Below are 17,561 nucleotides of genomic sequence, written 5' to 3' on the forward strand. Positions count from 1 at the left end.
GGGGCGGGCAGCTGTGCCCAGGGAGGCAGGCTCTCTGGGGGATTCTGGCCCTGAATCCTGTGACCAGCACCCCTTGGTTTCCCTGATGTTGAACGTGGCTTCTAGCAGGTCGTTTCCCTGTGCAGGTGTTCACACAGATTCTGGCTGCATTTGCATAGACTTGGTCCCTGGCATTTGGCCACGTTCATATTATCAGAAAAGCCGAGTGGTAATTCTAGGTAGTTACACTAACAGCCACTTCCGTTTTCTGCGAACCCACACTCAAACTAACCAGGAGAGAGCATGGCCCACAGTTTAAGAAGCCCCACTAACATGCAGCAAGCATTTCTGTTAAAAGTGAGCTTAGCACCTGCTGGGGACGCTTTCTGCTATAATAAGGGACTGGCTTCTGAGCACGCTTCTCAGAAGGCCCACAGGCCTGCACAGGTGAGTATCCCTTGTCCCCACCGTGAGCTGTGTCCTCATTTCCTCTTTCCCTTGCTGTCACTGGCGTGTGCCCCTCTGGCAGCTCAGGCTGTGTCCGTCCCCTGGTGGCCAGGCCACGGGCTCAGGCGTGGCTAACTGTCCGTTTTGCTCCTCAGGGGAAGCGCGTCAGAAGGGGAGGGGCTGGGTGCCGACGGGCAGGAGCACAAAGAAGACACGTTTGACGTCTTCCGTCAGAGGATGATGCAGATGTACAGACACAGACGGGCCAGCAAATAGGTATGTGTGTGAGCCGGTGGGGGGCACTCTGCCTGAGCTGACATGCCAGGGCGTAGAACACAAAGTATCACTCCCCCCAAAATCATAAAACTGGGGGAAACACTAGGGGTGTTTGGCTGTGGGTGCGTCCCGCCTCTCACCTTCCAGGTTTGGCTGAAGGAGCGAGCCCCCGCTCACCCTGCACCGCTGCCTGCAGCCTGTGGTGGGGCCTGAGCCCTGGGCCGTCCTGTGGAAACAAGCTGCCTCGGGAGTGGCCTTGTGTCCTGCACATGTAAGGGTGACCTCGAAGCTGGCACCGCAGAGGACGCCACTCGTACCTCGTCTCGATTTGAGGGTCTTCCAGTCCTTTTCCTTCCTTTGGGCCTTTGGCCTATAAATATCCTTATCTTTCTCCCCTCCTCTTAGTTGTCTTCCCCACCCATAATTTCCAACTCAGTTTTGAACAAAATCGTTCTCTCCCTGAATAGATGAAAACCATTGGTGAGAAAGATAAGGCTTGAAGCAGCAATTACTCTTAAAACGCCACCTCTGTCCCGGATCAGCCCTGGAGCCAGTGCCCAAGTAGGTTTGGTGTGTACACAGAAAACAAACATCTCTGCAGTTTCTGGTGTGGAGGTTCCACCCGCTGGCTTTTCTTTTTCTTAAAAAACAAACAAAATGCCCCGTTTCCAGTCTGCTTTTGCCTTTCCCCCTTCTTCCCAATGCTTTTGGCAGCAGGTCTTCTGCAGGTCTCTGCTGGTTCCACTCAGAAGGTGGGGTTACCCTTGAAAGCACCAGCGCCCTGTAAGTGCCCGGAACCGGCTACCGTCGGGTTTCCTGCCAGGACACACTGCTCTCTGAAAGCGATCTGTTGGCAGACTTGATCCTGAAATAGTCATGGATTGTGTCTTCTCAAATTCAAATAGGGAATATGAATCAGGAATAATGAAGCCTGCGCTCTAGTACCACGCCTGTCGGTCTGAGTGCTGAAGCTCTTTACACTAGTGGATTCGATGAACATGTTATTTATGGAGTCTCGACTCTTAAATGCATCCCTAGAGACTTAATGAAAGTTCACCGATGTATTCAGCAACTTAATTCATTGGGGAGTAATCATTACACTAATGAAACTTTCCCCAAATTTACATTCTCTTTAAAATCCACAAAGCAAACTCATTCTGTTTTTTTTTTAAACCACATATGGAGTGTTTCCTGCAAGGGGGTAGGAGGTGTGAGCTCTTCAGAGTCCCGTTTTCTGCCTGCGTGGCAGCGTGAGGAATTGTTTCATTAGGGCCTGTGTGCAGGACTGAAAGGGTCCTCTTGGGGTGGGCTCTGCAGCTGTTTGCTATTTCAAGATGTGTGATGGCCGCCCCTTCCCGCTTCTCACACTCCGCCTCTTGCCGCTACATGTGGAATTCTCAGGCTGTGGGGATCTCTCAACCCTTCATCAGAAAGCAGCAGTGTTGAAGTTTTAAATATGTGTTAAAACCTGAAAAAAAGAGATCCTGCTGATACTGTGAGCTTGGGGGACACAGCAGTGAATGATCCCATCAGCCACTTTTATTGACAGTTATGAAATCTTCATTTTCTCAGATCCTCAACTCTCCTGGGCTGTAGTCCCAGCCGCCTCTGGATCTCTCTCTGTCTGGCCCGCACTCATTGGCACAGCATCGCATTCCCACCTGATGCTGCCTGTCTTCATGTCACGGGTAGTCCCCAGAGCTCTGCTTGCTTCTGGTCACTTCTGTTGTTTTGGCAGATCTTTATGGGTGGACGTGTTGGAGGTTCTTCAGCAGAGTTGAAATAGCCTGCAGGAGTGGTGTGGTTTGGGGGAACCACAACTTGGGGGAATCACCTCCTTTTTTAATCCTTCCAACAGCCTTCCATGTTGGCTGTGAGTCAGGCAGAGTGATTGAACTCTGAGACCTGGGCCTTGGTTCCCCATGGCCTGTCACGGAGCACGCACGCTCAGCGCACGCCCAGGGTGAGGTGTGCACCCCCAGCATGGGTTCTCGCTCTTCAAGCATAGCTTTGACCATCACATTCACTTTGTCCTAGAATGTCATTCTTAGCTTTCTGCTTTTATTTGTAAATAAAATACTTTAGGAATTCCCAGGATTCGAGCCCTATTCAATCCACAGCCTCCTGCCACTCCTCCTGGGGGTGTCCTGCTTTGGCTGACACTGAGCCTTTGGCAAACGTCAAAGGGAACACCTACTTCTTGAGCCTGGAAAGTCCCATAAACACTCAGGTGACATTTCTGTGGTGATGGCATTGAGGCAGTCAAGGCGTTGTGGGGGCCAGGGAGGAGCGTGGCGGTGCGTCCTGCCCGCCTCCGGGGACCAGCACGCTGGCCCTCCATGCCTGCCCTTGCTCTCTCCGGCAGAGGCCACTCTGCAGGGGGCATGCGTGCCAGCAAGCGTGACGTGCAGCTGCGTGGCCTCGTCAAAGTCACAGTGTCTTTTCTGTCATTCTAGTTCCAGGGGCTCTTCCGTGAGGACGACAGGCATCCGGAAAGTGCTAGCTCGCCACTTTGGGTGCTTACTGTCTCTGCCTTGTTTCCGTCACTGGAAATCATAGAGAATTTTAGCTTTTTGGTCCTTGGTAAAACCTAGAAGACATTTGTGATGTTACAAAATGGAAGTTTTGGGGGTTTGGGGTTGTTTTTTCTTTTCTTCTTTTTTTTTAAACTAAGAAGTTGTGGATGTTGTTAATCATTTAGCAGTTGAAATAAATGTAGAGAAAACCCAATTTTCCATGGTCTCCATTGATGCGTTTTTCAATCATACTGGCTGGGGAACATGTGGTGGATGTGGTGGAGCCTACATGGAGACATATTGTAAAATTGCCGCCTCTCAGGCGTGTGCTTTGCCAGCCGGGGCCTCTCTGACTGCCCTGCTGCAGTTGGGGGCCTGGTGAGTCACGAGGAAAGCTTGAAGGGTACCAGAGAGCAGGTAGTGATCAGGGCCAAGCACAGAGGCTGGGTCCACCATATCTTTTGTGGAGAACGAGGGGTGAGTTACTGGGTACAGAAATCTGCCTTTGAGAGTGTATCAGGATATGGGAGCTTTACCTGAGCCACCCACAGTTCACCTGCCCACCTCACAGCCTTCCCAGGGTTGGGATTCCAGCTGCCAGAGTTAGAGCAAGGCCCACTCGGGCTTCGCCCTGACCTAGGAGCCAGCCTGTGGACTATCTTGAGCACTCGTTGCTGTTCCCGTGTTCGGCCCTGTCTGTCTGCTTGCTCCGTCAGCAGCCCCTTGGCCCTTCCGGTGAGGAGGGAGGGTCCAGAGCACTCAGGCAGGCAAGCCTGGCGTCAGCAGGGCCGGTGGGGACCTCCACCCGAGCACAGCCTGCTTGTGCCCAGGGTAGCGGACAGCCCAGGAAGGTTTGGGGGGCTTTGTTAGCAAGTTAGGGGTAGAGGAGACGAGACCCCTTAGGAAGTGCTGTGGGTCCCCTGAACCGCTCCTCTCGCTGTCCCAGAGGGACTCAGGACTGACAGACCCACATAACCGTGATAGGAGGTCTTGTCAGCCAAGAAGCCATACGTTTGCTGCCGTCTTCCCCAGAGCCCTGGAGGTGGAGTCTGACCACGACTCATGCTGCTGCCTGAGAAAACTGCTGAGGACCTGTAAGGACACCACCCCCACCCACCCCCCCCACTCTCCTCCTCCCTCTTGGCAGACCCCCTTCCCAGCTCTATCACTGCTCAGGGCTGGGGAAGACACACAGAACAAGGTTCTCCACCCAGGAGAACTCAGGACGGTCTTTACTTCAGGCCTATTTCCCTCTGTGATTTGGGAAGGATTTCTTTCAGTTTGGAAGGTAAAATTTCCTCTGCTACCTTGTCATTTAGGGCTGATTGGAACCTGAACATACCATTACCAGCGTGAATGGCCTCTCCCCACCCCTTCCTCCCCCCTCATCCTCCCCTCTCCTGGGAAGCCTTCGGACCAGGACCTTGAGAAAGGCAGACGGTGCTGCTGGAGAACCTCTAGTCTGTGGACCTATGGACCTATGTAACATGCACATGTAATACATGCAAGCATACACATCCAGGCAACATGAGTATGTTTTCTTTGTAAAAGATTTTAAAAGTGCAAAACCCAGATAGATGCAGAACAAAGCACAGAGGTTTCCCCTCTTTCCCACTCCCATGTAAAAGTAAAAAAAATTAACATTTAAGACTCACCATGCATGCTACCTTGCTCCTTGGAAGCAAAGCAATGACCAACCTAGACAGCTTATTAAATAACTTTGCCAACAAAGGTCCGTCTAGTCAAAGCTATGGTTTTTTCAGTAGTCATGTATGGATGTGAGAATTGGACTATAAAGAAAGCTGAGCACTGAAGAATTGATCCTTTTGAACTGTGGTGTTGGAGAAGACTCTTGAGAATCCCTTGGACAGGAGATCCAACCAGTCCATCCTAAAGGAAATCAGTCCTGAATATTCATTGGAAGGACTGATACTGTAGCTGAAACTCCAATACTGTGGCCACCTGATGGGAAGAACTGACTCATTTGACAAGACCTTGATGTGGAAAAGATTAAAGGCAGGAGGAGAAGGGGATGACAGAGGATGAGATGGTTGGATGGCATCACTGACTCAATGGACATGGGTTTGGGTGGACTCCAGGAGTTGGTGATGGACAGGGAGGCTTGGCGTGCTGCAGTCCATGGGGTTGCAAAGAGTCAGACACGACTGAGTGACTGAACTGAACTGAACTGCCTGATACCTAGAGACTTGCTTCCTCATGGTCTAAACAGTCTTTCCACATGAGTATAATTTTCAAGTACTGTTTGTGAATACGTAATACCTAGCTAAAGTCAAAATGTACAGAATTGTGTTCAATGGGAAAATAATTTTCCACAACCCAAGGCACCCCAGGCCTCAGATCCCTTTGTGTAGATGATTTTAGATATGGGCATGTTTTAGACAGAAGCCTTCTTAAAAATGCAAATTATACTTCACATTCTATTCTGCCTTCTGCATTTTTTCACTTAACTTTCAAAAATACATTTACATATATATATGTCTTGGACTGGTCTCAGGTGGGCGCTAGTAGTTAAGAACCACCTGCCAATGCAGGAGACATAAGAGACGCGGGTTCTATCCCTGGGTCAGGTAGATGCCCTGAAGGAGGGCATGGCAACCCACTCTAGTATTGCCTGGAGAATCCCCATGGACAGAGGAGCCTGGCGGGCTAGTCCATGGGGTCGTAAAGAGTCGGATATGACTAAGCACGCACGCATGCACACGGACACCCTTGGACTATCATTTATCTCACAAGTTCCCCACCCATAGCCACATGGGTTGTCCAGAAACTTTGGCCTGACATCACAGATCACCTTTGTGGATAAAGCTCTAGAAGTAGTGTTTCTGGAGTCCTCCCTGCGGTCTCTCCACCTCACTGCCCCCCTCCACAGGGTTCCCACGTCACCCGACTTAGGGGGCAACCCTGGGGGCGCCCTTGTTTCCGCAGCTCTGTCTGCCTTACCAGGGCGCAGAGGGGCTGTGGATCCTGGAGGTGCTCCCCTGAAAACCGGAGCCTGTGACCCTGACCCTCGGGACCATGTCCTTGCACTATACTCGGGACCCAGGCCCAGCTGCCACCCCTTGGCTTCCCCTGGATTCCTTTAACCCCATCGCCCCCTCCACCCTATTATGACCTGTGTGGCGTCAGCACAGCTGTAGCCGATAGTTCCCAGAGTGGCCATCGAGCGGGGTAGGGGACCCTGCCTCTCCAGGCCTTGACTCCCCCCTCTACACCTGCCCAAGTGTTATCATGGGGGCTGAGGATGCACCAGCTGGGAGTGAGGGAGAGGGGAAAGGCAGCCTGCCACAGCAGGCGGCAGGACTCTATACCTCGACTCCTCCGGTGAAATGGGTTAGCTGATTTGCAGGGTAATCCAGGCCCACTTCTAGAGTGGGACTGTTATCGTTACTGACCCTTCCTTACTCCGTCCTGTTGGGCGTCAGTTTCCCCACCTGTGAAGCAGGCACTGACCATGAGGATCCCAACCCCCTTCAGAGTGCCCTCCTCACCCCTCTCCATGGGCAGAGCCACACCCCCAAAGCTGCCCCCCTTCCTGGGCTGAGGCCTAGGGTCCAGCCCCTAGGAGAGGAGTAAATTGTCAAACTCCCATGTGTTTGGGGCACGGGTTCTATTGAAGGGAACGACCGGGGCTGACATTGTTTTGCTGGGACTGGAGCCAAACTCCTGCTCAGCTGCAAGATTCTGCCAGCTGTCCTGTACCTTTTGTACAGATGGGGAAACTGAGGCCCAAGAAGGGGAAGAGCCCAGGCCCAGGCTGCACAGGAAGCACTTCAAAGTCTCCGTGCCTGCTCAAACCTCAGCTTCCCCATCTGGGGAGGGCTGGCACTGTGCTGCAGCAGGCAGCAACCTTTTGAGCCGGTCCTTGAGATTTACAGCTGAGCCCTGGAGTCAAGTATTGTCTTCTGCTCCTGGATGTCAAGTGTGAGGAAGACTCCTAAACTGCCCCGCTGGCCATCAGTCGGGGGTGACTCTCCACCCTGCCCTGAGGCCCCACTCTGCCTGAAGAATTTCTATTCAACCTTCGAGGCCCACCTCCCATGTCTCCTCCTCCAGGCAGCCCTCCCTGCTCTGCCCAACAGAGGCCCGACTGCCCCTCTGGCTTCCCCAGGTCCGTCCCTCAAACCCTTGGCTTGGGATGTTCAAGTCCCACTCTGTCTCACCCAGGTTGAGAGCTCCTTCACCCAGGCCTTCTTGTCTTAAACCCCCAGCATTGAATGAGTGTTTCATGAAAGGACAATGAGCACAGTGTCTGAAGGGGACCCGCTTTGGGGTGGGACATGCAGACCCAAGTCAAGTCCTAAACCAGGGCCATGACAATGGGTGACCTTGAGCAAGCTCCATGACCTCTAGGACTCCATCTCCTTCATCCATAACATCGGATGTTGAAGTATAAGTTCAAAGAGTCCAAAACGTACCATTAATTGACAAGTCAATTTTCTCCAGTATTTTACAGTGCCGTTTTAATTATTTACTTTTAATTTTTGGCCACACCACACAGCTTGCAGGATCTTTGTTCCCCAACCAAGGATTGAACTGGGGCTCCCAGGCAATGAAAGTGCTGAGTCTTAACCACTGGTCCACCAGGGAATTCCCATATATCATAATTTTAAAACACTGTATCGGACTCTAGGGAAATAGAGATACAAGCTCAGAATACATACATGCATCATCACAGACAAATTCTGGAAAACTCCACATCCATCTATCAACAGGGGTTCCTTGGGAAGTGGGCTGAGCTGCGGGTGGAGTTTCCACTATTTATCTCTTTGGTTTAAAATTTTTGCTTATATGATTTTAGAGTGACAGAAATTTATGGTCTAGGAAAACGTGGATGATAAACTAAGCCTTGGCTTTGCTTTGAGAATCAAAGGAGATCACAGGTGTCGACTTTGGAGCCTGTAGCCCAGACTGTGTGCGTAACCAATCTCCTTCCAATGGTCTCCCTGGACTGTACTCTTCACATCCAGCAGGAGCTGGCCCATTTCCCAGTGGAGAAGCTGAGGTCTGGAGTCTGACTGCAGACTCACACTAAACACCAGGATTTCCAGTTGGTCTCACTGTTGCCAAAACCTTGGCTCCTCGTCCACCAATGCCAAACAGAAATATGGAGACGGAGTTTGAAGGAAATAGAAAAGAGTAGCTTTATTGTTTTTGCCAGGCAAAAGGGAAACACAGCAGGCTAGTGCCTCAAGAACTGTGCCCCCTTTCTTGGGAAGAGGGAGAGGTTTTATATCGTCTTGAAGGGCTTGCTTTATTTTTTTTTCTTTTGCAAAGTTTCAAAATGAACACAGCTAGCATTAGGCAGCCCAGCTGGGTCTGGTGTCCCTGAAGTTATCAGCCCCTGACCTTTCTGAAATGCAGAATGCTACTAGGGAGAGTAGGGGGAGAAGAATGCCAGGCACAGATTATAAACTATATGGAGCCAGAGAGTAATTAGCTTTGTAAAGGACTAGTCCAGCTACAAGTTGTTTGTTAGTAGTAACAGTTAAGAATAACCAAGATTGTTTAACTCTTGTAGGCCTGTTTGATGGTTCGCTCATTTCTGTTTTTGCTGCAACGAATTCCCCCATTAGTTTATTCCCTCCAGATCAATGCAGGAAGGAAAACAGGCATTTTTTTCTTGTCTGGCTAAAGGCAAAACTGCGGTTTTGCTCCATTTGACAAATATCAATTGCCTGGTCCAGGGGCCCCATCTATCTCCTTCTTCAGCTGCTTTCTTCAGAACCCCAGGAGGGGGACCTCATGAGCTGAGCTTTGCTTGATTTTTCTCCAGAGATTCCTCTGTTTGGGCTTGTGGGAGCACCATCTCCCAGTTTCTGGAGTTCCTGGTGCAAGTGTGAGATTTGAGCCTTCGGCTTCAAGATCTCAGTGTCTACTTCTTGATAACCTGCTTTTGCCCAGAGGCAGCTCAGAGCAAAGCAGAACCTGAGGGTTTGAGTCCTGTCCTAATATGTCCTCCCTGCACTGTGTGACCTAGGGTGAGTGATTCACCTCTCTGAGCCTTATTGTCCTCATTCATAAAACAGGAGAATAGTAGCATCTAATCCCAGGCTTCTGAGAATCAGGACTAGCATGCTTCAAAGCTCACAAATATTTGCTGTACTGTTTCCATTGTTCTTTGAGGCTGGAAGCCTGTCACTGAGGGTCCTTATTGGCCTTCTCCTCCTAAAAATAAAGTCCCAAGTTCCTGATGTGAAGGAACAGCCATAATGGGTGATCTTGGAAAAGTCACTTCACCCCAGGGGAACTTCAGTTTCCTCATTTGTAGATAAGGATATTAACACTGTCCTGGAGCGTCAGCCAAGAAGTGTGAATGAGCAAGAGATTTGGAGGAAAGCAATGCACGCAGCCAATAAATCCCTGAGAAGAGGCGGCCTCGTTGACCACAAGCCCAGACAGGTGTGAGAATGCCTGGTGGCTGCCTGCATTGGCAGGAACAGCACTTCCCTCCTTGCTGGCTTCCATGAGGATCACCCCAATTTTTTGTTTCTTATTGATGTAAAATTCGCATCACATAAAATTCACCATTTTATTCATTTGTTTTGAAATTTTAAATTTCAAATTTTAAATTTTTGGCCATGCCGCATGGCACGTGGGATCTCAGTTTCCTGACCAGGGATCGAACCCACACCCACTGTCTCAGGACCATGGAGTCTCTTAACCCCTGGACCACAAAGCAAGTCTTGAGATTTACCGTCTTTAAGTGAACAATTCAGTGACATTAATACATTCATGACATTGTGCGAGGACCATCCCTATCTAGTTCTAGAACATTCACCCCAAAAGGAAACCCCATGCCCAATTGTCAGTCACTCTTCAGTCCCCCGACCCAACTCCTAATAATCTCTACTCTCTACTCTACTTTCTGTCTCTGGAGTTGCATGTTCTGGGCATTGCACAGAAATCGGTCACATGTTATGCGGCCTTGTGTTTCTGGCTTCTTTCACTCAGCATGGTGTTTTCAGGGTTTGGTCACAGTGTACAGGGTTTCAGTGCGTCATTCCTTTTTACAGCTGAGTAATATTTCACTGTGTGGCTGGATCCTATTTTGTTCACCCATTTGTTTGTCAGTGGACATTGGGATTGTGTCCTCCTTTTGGGGATTGTGAATAGTGCTGCTCAGAGTACTCGCTTATAGGTTTTGAACTCCTGTTTTCAATTCTTCAGGGTCTACACCTAAGTGTGAAATTACGGGATCCTGGATTCCTTCTTGGCTCAGCTGGTAAAGAGTCTGCCTGCAATGCAGGAGACCCTAGTTCGATCCCTGGGTCAGGAAGATCCACTGGAGAAGGAAATGGCAGCCAATTCCAGTATTCTTGCGTGCAAAACCCCATGGATGGAGGAGACTGGTGGGCTACCGTGCATGGGGTCGCAAAGAGTTGGACACGACTGAGCGACTTCACCTTTTTAGAAACTCTACATTTAATCTTTTGAGGAGCTGCCGAGCTGTTTTCCATGGGATTGCTCCATAGTCTAGCCTTTCTGCCAGCTGATTTGGGCCAGTGTCTTTAAAAGTCATGATCTTCCCCCTCATCTGGCAAACACACTGAGGTGAACCTAGGGGATGACTCTCGATGTCCACAGACGTGGGGCGGAATCCTGAGAACAGAGCAACCAGAGGGACGGCAGGGAGAAGTTAAGGGGTCTTCGGATGTGAAATCTGATGTAGATTTTCACGAAGAAGTTAGACCCTGGGGGGACAAAATCCAAAGCGTGATGTGATTTTTTTTGTAGGAAGCTAAAGGATAAAGTTGCAAAGTGTGATGTGATTATTGTAGAAAACATAGTATATAAAATGTAAGCAGATTCCCTGCATGCAAAGAGAGAAGGGTCTGCTCCAAATTGCCTGAGTCACGGGGAAAGTGGTGGGGGTGGGGCAGAAGCTCTTCCCATCCCTTCCCCAGCCATGTGTCTGGGCACCGCGAGAGTGCACGCCTATGCAGTTTAAAAAGAAAACCCACTGAAGAACATTCAGAGGAAGTGAGAATGATGAAGTGTGTGCTGGCGTCAGTGGTCGGTCTTTGTTTCAGAGGCAGCTGCAATCTTAGGAGAAAAAAGAACCAGATGTGAAACTAGACAGTTTCTTCCCATGTCAAATAGGTGATTAAACATCGCTTCCTCCAGGACTGCAGTTTGTAAGCTGCCATGAAAGTCCCTCCAGCATCTCCCTGACACCATCTTGGTAGCTAGCCCTTGTCCATCTCTGTTGGTTCACACACTCATTCATTCATTCACTCACATAATCATTCATTCATTTACTAATTCACTCATTCATTCACTCACATATTCATTGATTCATTCATCACTAATTCATTCATTCATTCACTCACATATTCATTCATTCACTAATTCATTCATTTATTCATTCACATATTCATTCTTTCACTCACATTCATTCATTCGTTCATTCACTCGTTCATTCAGTCATACATTCATTTGCTTACTCATTCACTCACTACACTTCTGAGAAACACCTAACTGCTCCTTCCTGGTGGAACTTTCCATCCAAGATCTAAAGCCACAATGAAATTACAACCTGCAGTCAGTGATTTGAAGGAAGCTTCCCTGATAGCTCAGCTAATAAAGAATCGATTCCTGGGTCAGAAGATCCACTGGAGAAGGGATAGGCTACCCACTCCAATATTCTTGGGCTTCCCTTGTGGCTCAGCTGGTAAAGAATCCGCCTGCAATTCGGGAGACCTGGATTCAATCCCTGGGTTAGGAAGATCCCCTGGAGAAGGGAAAACTACCCACTCCAGTATTCTGGCTTGGAGAATTCCATGGATTGTCTAGTCCATGGGCTTGCAAAGAGTCAGACATGACTGAGCAACATTTAACTTTCACTTTCCCAAGGTACAGAGAAAGGGCTGTACTGGAACCTGGGCTGAGAAGGATGAATAAGAGCAAGCCAGGCAGAGAGAATGGCATGTAAAAAGGCCCTGAAGAATAAATGTGGAAGAGGAGGGAGATGAAGAGAAGGGGAAAGGTTGAGGGTGAGAGGTGTCCAGGGTGGGAATAAGTATAGATTTTGTCCTAAGACAATGGGGAATCATGGGAGACTTCAGAGCACAGCAGGGGCATAGCCCTATTTATGCTTTTTTTAATTGTTGTAAAAGTTACACAACATAAAAGTTGCCACTTTAGAATGTTTAATTCCATAGCATTTAGCATATTCACAATGTTGTACAACCACCACCTCTGTATAGTGGGTTGGCCAAAAAGTTCACTCAGGTTGTTTATAAGCTGTTAGTGAAAAACCCAAGCAAACCCTGTGGCCTACCAATAGTTCCAGAACACTTTCACTATCCCAAAAGGAAACTCCACATTAGCAGTCGCTCCCCTTTCCTCGTTCCCCAGCCCCTGGTAACCACCTCTCTGCTTTCTGTCTCTGTGGATTTGCCTGTTCTGGACTTTTCATATAAATGGGATCACACAACATGTGGCCTTTTATATCTGACTTCACCAATGTATACTTTTAAAAGAGCAACTTGGAAGGGCAGGAATAGAAATTGACACTGTGCTACTCCATCCACACCCCTGCATCCCTCTCCCTGTTTAACCTCAAGGACACTGTGTGATTGATTGTGGTTGCCAGGGGATCCTCTGGGCTCCTGGAGCATCCTATGCCTGCATGCAGACCAGAGGGCCACAAACGCGTTGAGTTGACATCCCCCAGGGAAGCCCAAACCAGTGGCATAAAACATTTCCAGATCTCCCAGCAGGACAGAACCAACGCCACCCTCCAAGGACTCTGTGGGAGGCACGCCTGGACTTTTCTCCCATCCCTCCACTGGCTCACATCTTCCCTTCCCTGTCCTTTTGGGATTTTCTTTAAAAACCACTCGAGGGAAAAAAAATCACTCAAGGGACTTCCCTGGTGTTCCAGTGGCTGAGACTCCATGCTACCAATGCAGGGGCTCCGGGTTTGATCCCCAGTCAGGGAACTAGATCCCACATGCTGCAACTAAGACTTCAGTTCAGTTCAGTTCAGTCGCTCAGTCGTGTCTGATTCTTTGAGACCCCATGAATCACAGCACACCAGGCCTCCCTGTCCATCACCAACTCCTGGAGTTTACTCACACTCATATCCATCGAGTTGGTGATGCCACCCAGCCATCTCATCCTCTGTCGTCCCCTTCTCCTCCTGCCCCCAATCCCTCCCAGCATCAGGGTCTTTTCCAATGAGTCAACTCTTTGCATGAGGTGGTCAAAGTATTGGAGTTTCCAGCTTCAGCATCAGTCCTTCCAGTGAACACCGAGGACTGATCTTTAGAATGGACTGGTTGGATCTTCTTGCAGTCCAAGGGACTCTCAAGAATCTTCTCCAACAACACAGTTCAAAAGCATCAATTTTTCGGCGCTCAGCTTTCTTCACAGTCCAACTCTCACATCCATACATGACTACTGGAAAAACCATAGCCTTAACTAAGACTAGGTACAGACAAATAAATACATAGGTAAATATTAAAAAATCACTCGCCCACAAATGCCTGTTTCAGGCTCTGCTCCAAGAGCCAGTCACAGATGCGCGAGGCCAGGACAGAGGCTGTCAGTCCTCCAGGCCATGTGCCACAGCATTCCTGCCCCCTAGTGGGCCAAGAGACAAGAGCAAAAGACCCCATGTGCTGAACAGTGAGCTGTTTTGCTAAGAACAACCACCAGGAAGGACTTTTCAGGCAGTGCCATTAGTGCGTCAATGCTGCGGTCTCTCTGGGGCTGTCAGAACAGCCTCCATCTTAAGCTGTTTCCTGAAATGGGGCAGCAGAGAAAGCGGTGGCTCCACCCCAGCCCTGAGCCCCGGGAAGTCACTTCTGGGGGTTTCAGAACCAAACCTGTCCTTTCTGGGAGTGGCTCATCTCTCCCACTGCCCACCCTGGAACCTCGGACTTGAGAGCCCAGCCTGAGATGTCCACTCCATCCTTCTGGCCTCCAGTGTTCTTGGAGGATGGTTGCAGTGGGAAGGAATGGTTGGGCTCACCGGCAACACTTGGAAAACCTTTCTATGTCTGTATCAGGGGGAGCCCAGGGGGAGCTGGAGGTGTGCCGGAGAACACTAGAGATTTTATAACACCAGGCACACGGGACTTCCTGGCAGCGGTCCAGTGGTTAACACTTCAGGCTTCCACTGCAGGGGGCACAGGTTCAATCCCTGATTAGGGAACTAAGATCCTGAAAGCCACCTGGTGCGGCCAAAAACAAACAAAAACACCAGGCATGGCACAGCTCAGGGTACTTGCAGGGCACTCACCCTTCATGCCCCCTCTCAACTTATACAGCCACGACTCGTTTTACGGAGGAAGAAACCAAGGCCCAGGGAAATTAACCCTTAATTAAGGGCTAGATCCACGCCAACTCCTTCAGCTGCATGAAGGCTAAAGGGAACTAATTGGTTAATGGGATTAAACATGATAGCTTCAGGCTCATCTGAACCAAGGTGCTTAACCCACTTCACCAGGCAGCCTCTTTTTCCCTCTCTCGACTCTGCTGTCCTTGTGTCAGCATCATTTCCAGGCAGGCAAGATCATGGCCAGCAGCTCTGAGCTGACAGTTACACACATAAGCAATGTTGAAAAGAGCCCTGTTTTCTGATAGCTATATTAGAAGCAGGGCTTCCCAGCTGGTGCTAGTGGTAAAGAACCTTCCTGCCAGTGCAGGAGACATAGAGATGCGGGTTTGATCCCTGGGCTGGGAAGATCCCCTGAAGGAGGGCCTGGCAGTCCCCTCCAGTATTCTTTCCTGGACAGAGGAATCCTATGGACAGCAGAATCTGGAGAACTATAGTCCAGGGGGTTGCAAAGAGTCGGACACGACCAAAGCGACTGAGTATGCATGCACAGTAGAAGCACCAGGACTGCATTTTACTGACCCAGCCTGAGGCATGTGCCTCTCTCTCCAAACCAGTTACAGTGGTTAAAGAGCCCCAGTACACTGATTGGGAGGGCCTGGGAGACTTCACTGAGAGGGGAGAGGATCAGTCCCATACACACCAAGATGCTGTGTCCAGAAGGAGCAGAAACAAAGGCTGCAGGTAGGCAGAGCCAGGATCAAAACCCGAGCCTTCACCCAGGGCTCTACTGATCTACTGATCTCAGCTGCTTTTGACCAAGCACATCTGCCCCTTCAGATACCTCCCACTTCAAAATGGCCAAAAATCAGACCTGGGGAGGATACCTGGAGCTCCTCACCCCTGAATCCCAATCTCTACTCTCTTCCCTTTTCTTTTTTAAAAACCCTTTATTAGTTTTTCTTTTTTTCTATTTTCTATTTATTTATTTTGGCTGCGCTGGGTCTTTGCTGCTTTGCACGGGCTTTCTCCAGCTGTAGAGAAGAGGAGTGAGTCTTTGTAGCTGTGCTTGAACTTACTGTGGTGGCGTCTCTTGTTGCGGAGTGCAGGCTCTGGTGCAAGGGCTTCGGTAGTTGCAGCGCGTGGACTCCGAAGTTGTGTGCACGGGCTTAGTGGCTCCTCAGCATGTGGGATCTTCCCAGAGCAGGTATCGAACCCGTGTCCCCTGCATTGGCTAATGGATTCTTATCCACCATGCCACCAGGAAAGTCCTCTCTCCCCTTTTCTGAGCCTCAATTTCCTTCTCTGTAAAATGGACTGAGGGCAGGGAGCCTATTGCACTCGGCGAACAGTCAAAGGTCACCCTGGGTTTACAAAAACAGTTGCAAGGGAAGGACTTTTCTGAGTGCTAATGGAGTCCACGCTGAGAGAGGTGTGAGCCTCAGGGGTCAAGACCCAGCAGGGAAGGCGTCAGGAGGTTGGGAGCAGCTGGGGGCTCAGCAGAGGCTCAGCACACGGCTGTCAGCCCAGCCCTGGGAGGCCAGCCTCTGAAAGCTGCCTTCATCTTCTCAAGAAAACCACAATTCTCTCTTTCCCCTCAGCCCTTCCCAGTCCCCTCCGCCGCCCTCCTTTCTTGTTTACTCATTCAGGGCCATGATTTATTTTTGGACGAGAATGTCGGGCCTCTTTGCTCTCGCGGCCACCCGCCAGAGCCACCCGCTGGCCACACCGGGAGAAGAGAGGCCAGGGGGAATCCAGACTAGTGGAGATAGGGCGGGTCCTGGGGGGAGGGTCTCCATCAGACCCAGCCCTTGTTCTGTTGTTTATCTTCACAGACAGGCGGCCACATTTTGGGATTTCTCCACTCTTGATGAACAAAGAGACTGACCTGTCAGTCTGTAGCACTGTCTTTGCTGTGGACATAAAGAATGTCACTCAGAAATTGACATGGGTGAGGCAGGCATGGTTTGGGGTGGGTTATGAAGTGTCCAAATATGCACTCTTTCGGTTCATAAAGACAAGTAAGGATGGGTTTGTTTTCATTTTTAAAAATGTTTACGACTTCCCTGGTGGTCCAGTGGTTAAGACTCTGTGCTCTCAATGTATGGGGCGTGGGTTTGATCCCTGGGCAGGGAAGTTCTGCACACACATGGCCAAATATATAATATATATATATATTAATCTCCTCTCTGTACTGTAAGAGAGGAATCCTCCAGTACTATGGTCATCTGCTTATGACTCTGTCTCCTGCTTTGGGCTCCATTCTAGCACCTAGCTCAGTGCCTGGCATATAGTGGGTGCTCAATAAATGTGGAACTTCGGGGGGACATTTTTAGAAAACAGCTTTATTGAGATATAGTTCAGGTATCATTCAATCCATCCATTTAAAATATATAATTCAATGGTTTTTAGGATATTCACAGATATGTGCAGCCACCACCACAGTCAATTTCAGAGCACTCTCACTACCCCCAAAATAGACCCTGCGTCCTTTTCAGTCGCTGACACTCCTCCTTCCTGCAGCCCCTGGCAGCTACTAGTCTACTTTCTGCCTCCGTGGATTTGCCTGTTCTGGACGTTTCATACCAACAGGATCAGATAAATGGGATCCCGCTACATGAGGTCTCCTGTGTCCGGCTTCTCTCGGCAAGCACGTCCTCAAGGCTCACCCACACTGTGGCATGTGTCAAGGCTTCATTCTTTCTGATGGCTGAGTAATAGTCCCTTGTGTGGTTGGACCACATTTTGTTCATCCATTCTTCTGTCTACGGACACTTGAGTTGTTTCCACCTCTGCCTCCTGTGAATACTGCTACTGTGAACATGTATGTCCAAGTGTTTGTGTGGACGTCGGTTTTCACTTCACCTAAGGACCAACAGTAAATGTTTCCTGGTTATATTGAACCCTGTTAGACTTCAATCAAATAGTCACCTGGGGGGATTTCCCTGGTGGTCCAATGGCTATGACTCTGTGCTCCCGATACAGGAGGCCCAGGTTCTATCCCTGTTTAGGGAATTAGATCCCATATGCTGTAACTA

At 49.6% G+C, this 17,561-nt stretch overlaps 1 protein-coding gene across 12 annotated transcripts in view; it reads left to right on the top strand.

The window, feature by feature from the left end:
* Positions 1 to 3,432, top strand: part of SUGP2 (SURP and G-patch domain containing 2) — a 28,838-nt gene extending 25,406 nt beyond the window's left edge. For 5 of the 12 annotated variants that reach the window (XM_065917372.1, XM_065917369.1, XM_065917371.1 and 2 more), the window contains exon 10: positions 582 to 3,432. In XM_065917372.1, coding sequence (XP_065773444.1) covers positions 582 to 702 — 121 coding nt within the window. In that variant the 3' untranslated portion in view covers positions 703 to 3,432. Of the gene's footprint in view, positions 1 to 125 lie in introns of all 12 variants that reach the window. The other 7 variants (XR_010660842.1, XR_010660843.1, XR_010660841.1 and 4 more) reach the window with 7 other exon arrangements.
* Positions 3,433 to 17,561: the final 14,129 nt, after the last annotated feature.

The sequence above is a fragment of the Muntiacus reevesi genome, chromosome 1 (assembly GCF_963930625.1).
Source record: "Muntiacus reevesi chromosome 1, mMunRee1.1, whole genome shotgun sequence".
NCBI classification, from domain to species: domain Eukaryota; kingdom Metazoa; phylum Chordata; class Mammalia; order Artiodactyla; family Cervidae; genus Muntiacus; species Muntiacus reevesi.